The sequence below is a fragment of the Nelumbo lutea genome, chromosome 6 (assembly GCF_056320005.1).
Source record: "Nelumbo lutea isolate HS-2025 chromosome 6, American lotus-T2T, whole genome shotgun sequence".
Taxonomy (NCBI): Eukaryota; Viridiplantae; Streptophyta; class Magnoliopsida; order Proteales; family Nelumbonaceae; genus Nelumbo; species Nelumbo lutea.
In genome coordinates this window covers 64,346,946-64,353,809 of record NC_142689.1, presented here as the reverse complement: position 1 = coordinate 64,353,809, position 6,864 = coordinate 64,346,946, and the positions used below count along the sequence as shown (strand labels likewise).

Genomic DNA, 6,864 nt, shown 5'->3' with positions numbered 1-6,864 from the left:
GCTATCAGCCAGTGTAATTGCACCGCGTGGCTGTGGGACCCAATAAATTTGGGCATGCAGCCGTAAACCACCATTGATGATTTTCAATGCACGGCGGAGATGTGATGTGAGACGTTAGGGGAAGATGTTTCCAATGTACGGCTGTACTTATCTTACATATGTCAGCGTTTTGTACTGAACAGATCCGATCTCGCAGTGAACCTCATTACCTCACGAACGTAGAAAAATGGCTTTTTTTTGATAAATTAAAATACTAGTTTCTCCACGTCACAGTGACATGAAAATCCAGTAATTACTCTCCACGTATATATTGGTCATACGATATACAGTTAGATCCTCCACTCTGGCATGAGAAAGCAAAACCGCCGGTTTAGCAGGTGGTTAAGGTTTTCACGAGACCTCCTCGTTTGCCCACTTAGAAACCCGATATATAATGACGGGCATCGGAAGTAGACAGAAATGCTAGCTACCCATAACTGATTCAGAGTGGCTTTGCTGCTGTAAACCTCGAGAACGATCAACGATGAGGAAGTGGATGATCCCTTCCGCCTTGCTTCTCTTACTGCTCCTTTCTCTTCTACCAGATCAAGGTGAGTATTTTTTTTTTGTGCTGAAGCTTCTTCTGCATGTTCATTTCTTCGAAAAGCTTAGATTTTTTATTCCTTAATGGCGTAAAGCATTCATGACGTCCTATTTCAATCAGCGATCCGAAATAAAACGAAATTAAGAACGAATGGGTGTCCATAGTGCCATTTCCGAGTCTTGGTCTACGACCTCTGTTGCAGTTTTTGAGGACTACTACCTGCATTTTAATATATTTAGTGATGGAATTGATTAAACTGAATTGTTTCAGTTTGTTGGATCTTTTGAGTTCTGCGGATATGCTTAGCCCGCTAGTTTATAATTCTGTTTATTCAAAGGTTTTACTGAGGTTCGGTTCATGAGACGATCAAGAGTTGCTATAGTTAAAGGATGTTGTTATATCTGAAAATAAATATAAAGGTTCTAGTGATTTATATTTGCACCATTTGTTGATTTTGTGTTATTTATGATTCTTTAGGACACAAGATACATGCTAACGCGGAGGAAAGTGAAGATCTTGTTGATCCTCCAAAGGTAGAAGAAAAGATTGGTGCCGTTCCTAAGGGATTATCTACTGATTCGGATGTTGCCAGGAGGTTTGTGTTTTTTAGATGTCTTTCCCAACACTGGATGCATTCCAGTTTCGCGTTTATAATGTTTGGTGTTTTCTTTCTCGTATGCCTCTGAAAGTAATCAATTTGGTTCAGGGAAGCAGAATCAATCTCGAAAAGATCTCTCCGCAGTAATGCGGAGAAGTTTGAATTTCAGGCTGAGGTTTCTCAGCTCATGGATATACTTGTCAACTCTCTTTATAGCAACAAAGACATTTTCTTGAGGGAGCTAATCTCTAATGCTTCTGATGTAAGTGGATCTCAGAAATTAGTATTTATTCGTTTTTTTTCCTTCCTAGATGCATTGATTTTATCTGAATTGCCATGTTCATTTTCAGGCATTGGATAAAATCAGATTCCTTTCTCTCACCAATAAGGAGATTTTGGGTGAAGGTGATAATACAAAGCTCGAAATCCAGGTAAGCAGTGGCTTTAGTACAGTGATTACATTGTAAAATTTGGGATTCAATGAAAACCTTCTCAGGTCTTGTTAAATTGGACGCTTCAAGAAAGCCGGTTGAGACTTGATTAAATGTTTAAATTTGATAATCCAGATTAAATTGGACAAGGAAAAGAAAGTGCTATCTATCCGTGACAGAGGTATAGGAATGACGAGGGAAGATTTGATCAAGAACCTGGGAACCATTGCAAAATCTGGGACTTCAGGTGACTTTCTTTTTTAATTGATCTAGACAAGAAAACACTCAATTGTGGGTGATGTTTATTGTTCAGTTTTGGATTGAACCAAGTCGGATTTTTCTTTCTTATGCAGCTTTTGTGGAGAAAATGCACAGTGGAGGTGACCTTAACCTCATTGGGCAGTTTGGAGTTGGGTTTTACTCTGTGTATCTTGTTGCTGACTATGTTGAAGTCATCAGCAAACATAATGATGATAAACAGTAAGATTTTGACTAATTAATTTTGAAAGTCTTTTTCTCATCTCTCACTTGGATCCTCTGTGTTCTTTGCTGTTTTCAGGTATATATGGGAGTCCAAGGCTGACGGGTCATTTGCAATTTCTGAAGATGTATGGAATGAACCACTTGGACGTGGAACTGAGATCAGATTGCATCTTAGAGTGGAAGCTGGGGAATATTTGGAGGAATATAAATTAAAAGTGGGTATATTGATTGTTGCAAGAAGCAACAACTTTGTCTTTCAAGTTCTCTAACATGGAGTCAATCTTCTGAGTGGAAGAAGTAAGATTTGGTTTTACAGACACTCACCACCTGTGCAAACCATGTCTTTCTCTTCCATATTTTATCTACTATATCCAATAAGAAGTAAGAACACATCCTTCTATTGTTGCTATAGATGGGTATGAACTTGCTCATGACATTGGCATAGTTCATTACTTGCACATTGTTATCCTAATCATTGTCATAATCATCCATGTTAATTGTTTTCTTCTTTGTTTTTGTTACGAATAGACACTGTTTTGTTAGTTCATAGTGTAATGGTGCTTTGGGTCATTCTGGGTTGGTTTTCCATTTTCTGCATTTTGCAATTTTCTAGGACATTCCCACTGAGAAGTTTAAGCAGGATCTTGTCTTTTTGGGCACACCTACTTCATAATGCATCTCCAGCTTCTTGGACCAATGAGTAATGTGTTGCATGTCAATCGTTGTTCAATCATTGGGGGGGGAGGGTCTAAAACATGATTTTGTCTTCTGATTTCCTTGTTTAGGCTTACTATCTTGAATTCCTTAGGCTGCACAGATATTGGTTTCATGGAAGCATACATATTTTCTCCATAAACTGAATAGTGGGTTTAGATTTTTCATGTTGGCTTTGTAAAAGTTCTACTTGAAAAGGGAAATAAACAATAATAAGAAAAATTACATATCATAAGAAATCCTTACTTGTCTGCTCAAAATCTAATTATTTTATTTCATACTGTAAACACTAGGAAATAAATATATGGTTCTGAATTCTGATCATGTATTGGGCCAATTGTTTATTATTTGAAACCTTCTGTTTCAGAAAAGAATGGAAACCACCTTGTCTTCTTATTTATTTCTTCTGTTGGCACCTTGAGGTTTTGCTTTGTTATTGTTATTTTAGAATTTACAACTTTTGGCTTATCCTTCTGGTTTCAGGAGTTGGTGAAGAAATATTCTGAATTCATCAACTTCCCCATATATATTTGGGCAAGCAAAGAGGTGGAGGTGGAAACTCCTGTAGACGAAGATGAATCTAGCGAAGAAGAGGAAACATGTAATACTTGCATGTCAAACCAATTAACTTTCTTTTAGGACACTTCAACAATCAACACCAAAGTTGTAATCCTGTGAACCTTTGGAGATCACAACTAGAATTTCTATTTAACCTTTTATTGGTGTTGTTACTCAATGGCTTTATAGTCTACTGAGATGTACTCATTCTCATTGTCACAACCAGCTGAAAGCAGCTCGGAGGAGGAGGAACAAGTGGATGAAGAAGATGCTGAAACTAAGCCAAAGACAAAGAAGGTGAAGGATACAACTTATGAATGGGAGATTTTGAATGACGTGAAGGCCATATGGCTACGAAGTCCAAAGGAAGTGACTGATGATGAATACAACAAATTCTATCACTCCCTTGCTAAGGTAAATTTTTCAGGATTGTAGAACATTAATGGAGTACCACAAAAATCTTTTCTGCTTCATAATAAATATTTATTCATCACATTTTCATTTTCTCTTATTGAGCAGGATTCATCACACTTTCATTTTTTCTTATTGAGCAGGATTTCAGTGATGAAAAGCCCTTAGCTTGGAGTCACTTTACTGCAGAAGGTGATGTAGAGTTCAAAGCTGTTTTATTTGTCCCTCCCAAGGCTCCTCATGATCTATATGAGAGTTACTATAATGCCCGCAAAACATATGTGAAATTATATGTCAGGCGTGTCTTCATTTCGGATGAGTTTGATGAATTTCTACCCAAGTATCTAAACTTCCTAAGGGTAATCAAGCTTTTCTTGATTCCTAACATTGAGTTCTGTAGGACAAGATGAATATCTGAATTGGGTTATTTCTTGCCTGTTAATCTGAGATCTCAACTTGTCATTTTTCTTTTTATCCTTGACAGGGTCTTGTTGATTCTGACACCTTACCACTGAATGTATCACGAGAAATGCTTCAGCAGCACAGCAGCCTAAAGACAATAAAAAAGAAACTCATTCGCAAGGCCCTTGATATGATCCGAAAGATCGCTGATGAGGATCCTGATGAGTCTAACAATAAAGAAGATAAAGGTATGGGTTTGGTTGTACTTCCATGTAGTTCTATTTCATCTTTGTTGTCCAATGACCCCATCTGTGAAACATCTTCAACCACTAGTTTTCTTATAATTCTTTTTCAGTTTAGTTCTATCCTTTGGTCTCTATGTTATTGTATAGCAAATCCCCCTCCCCCCTTTGTTGATATTGTAAATGTGAAAGTAGATGCTGAGAAGGCCAGTGATGACAATGAAAAGAAGGGTCAATATGTCAAATTCTGGAATGAGTTTGGCAAGTCCATAAAACTTGGTATTGTTGAGGATGCATCTAACCGAAACCGCCTGGCTAAGCTTCTCAGATTTGAAAGGTATAACCTTGTTTCATATAGAATTCATATTTGGTGGTGTGTATGATTCCTCTTTTTTTACTGTCTTGAATTACATACTTTTTTATTGAGCGTACCTTATTTGCTGTCTATGTCCTTTTCACAGTACCAAGTCAGGTGGCAAGTTAACCTCACTTGATCAGTACATCTCAAGAATGAAACCGGGACAGAAGGACATCCTTTACATAACAGGGACCAGTAAGGAACAATTGGAAAAATCACCATTCCTTGAAAGGCTCACAAAGAAAAACTACGAGGTATTAGTTGAAGCATACTCTTATTTCATCTGTCTATTTTTTTTGGAAATTTTAGTAACTAGTGGATTTTTTCCCTTTCTTGGTATCTCAAGTTTAGTTGTTTCTTTCTTTATATTATCTAAATCTTTCCTTTTATTTGTGGAATATACTTTTGCAGGTTATTTTGTTCACAGATCCCGTGGATGAGTACCTCATGCAATACTTGATGGACTATGAAGACAAGAAATTCCAGAATGTCTCAAAGGAGGGGCTGAAACTTGGTAAGGAGTCCAAGGACAAGGAACTCAAGGAGTCATTCAAGGAGCTGACTAAGTGGTGGAAGGGTGCTCTCACCAGTGAAAATGTGGATGATGTGAAGATAAGCAACCGTTTAGATAACTCCCCTTGTGTGGTGGTCACATCTAAGTATGGTTGGAGTGCAAACATGGAAAGGATCATGCAGTCACAGAGTCTGTCAGATCACAGAAAGCAGGCATACATGCGTGGCAAGAGGGTTCTTGAGATCAACCCAAGGCACCCGATCATCAAGGAGCTTCGGGAAAGAGTTGTGAAGGATCCAGAGGTAATCCTTTAAACCTCTTACTATGACAAAATTAAAAAAAAAAAAAAAAAATCCATGTTTCCCTCATGGGCCAACATAGTGGTTTCACCTAGGAGTCTTGGATCTAATATAAACCTAATTAGACTATGTAATTGACAGCTTCTTCCTGTTCTCTGTATTTGTATTTAAGAGGTCTATGAATTATGCAACTCTCCCTGTGCTCTAACATGTCATATGGCATGTTTTTCTTTACAGGATAACAGTGTAAAGAAGACGGCACGCCTTATCTACCAAACTTCACTTATGGAGAGCGGTTTCATGCTTGATGACCCCAAGGATTTTGCCTCCCGTATCTATGACTCAGTTAAGACAAGCTTGAACATCAGTCCGGATGCTTCTGTGGAAGAGGAAGATTATGCAGAAGAGGCGGAAGCTGAGTCTGACACCAAGGAAGCTGCAGCTACTACAAAAAGCAATGCAGAGGGAACCTCTAACGATGACGCGGACGAAGAACCTTCTGCTGTCAAGGATGAGTTATAAGATCGATCATCTCAAGGATGGTGGCCTTTCTCCTTGATATTTTATGGGATTTCTAGCCCATCCTACACTTCTGCTCACAACAGAATGGTGAAAGGAAACGGTGGGGATGGACTTAAAACTAATGTAAGCATCGCAGTCAGTCTTTCTTTCTCTTCCTCTTGCATCTAATTAACTAGAATTTACAGGATAATTAGCGTGACTAATCCACGTAGGGCAGAGTTTGAGTTTTTCTCATCTCGAATCTTCTGTTCCGCTGCATGTAATGAACTTGTCTACACGCCATTTTTTGTTAGAAAGTAATTGATTGATTCTTCCTGCAACCTAGCAGTTTGTCGCTTCACGGTGTGTTCTCCATTTTGTATGGTTTTATCTTTTAAAGCAAAAACATAACCCCAGATTTTCCTAATTAAAGCTTTGAGCTAAGTTTTTTCTTTTTTTGGTAAGCAGCTTTGTGCTAACTTGTACGCTAATGATAATTTACCAAAATTCGCAGGGTTGGTTGAGTCCGGATTTCCGAGTCCGGCTTCGATCAGGGCAAAGCCCGTTCCAACAGCCTTACCTTGGGAATATCTCCATACTTATATGATTTATTATTAATGGGAGATGTTCCAATACAAAGGGTGGGATGTGGCTATAAAATGCATTCTGTGAGGAGCAAATCCCAATTCAGGGTGGTTATGATCGATCACGTTAAAAAAATGAGATCTTTTATTATCATAATCACCATTCTCATATTTTTCGAGAACCAT

General features: G+C 38.1%; 1 protein-coding gene across 1 annotated transcript; it reads left to right on the top strand.

The window, feature by feature from the left end:
- Positions 1–459: 459 nt before the first annotated feature.
- LOC148849268 (endoplasmin homolog) lies at positions 460–6,435 on the top strand. The gene is made up of 15 exons (XM_088952563.1): positions 460–590; positions 1,061–1,178; positions 1,290–1,443; positions 1,532–1,612; positions 1,748–1,859; positions 1,966–2,092; positions 2,172–2,310; positions 3,293–3,410; positions 3,594–3,781; positions 3,922–4,137; positions 4,263–4,428; positions 4,618–4,759; positions 4,884–5,034; positions 5,192–5,596; positions 5,831–6,435. The coding sequence occupies exons 1-15, from the start codon at positions 524–526 to the stop codon at positions 6,113–6,115; spliced, it is 2,469 nt and encodes an 822-aa protein (XP_088808689.1). The 5' UTR covers positions 460–523; the 3' UTR covers positions 6,116–6,435.
- Positions 6,436–6,864: the final 429 nt, after the last annotated feature.

Coding starts and splice junctions, on each gene's coding strand:
- LOC148849268 (XM_088952563.1), top strand. CDS start 524: ATGAGGAAGTGGATGATCCCTTCCGCCTTGCTTCTCTTACTGCTCCTT. Junction 2,311..3,292: donor TGGAGGAATATAAATTAAAA/GTGGGTATATTG, acceptor TTCTGGTTTCAG/GAGTTGGTGAAGAAATATTC. Junction 3,782..3,921: donor TCTATCACTCCCTTGCTAAG/GTAAATTTTTCA, acceptor CTTATTGAGCAG/GATTTCAGTGATGAAAAGCC.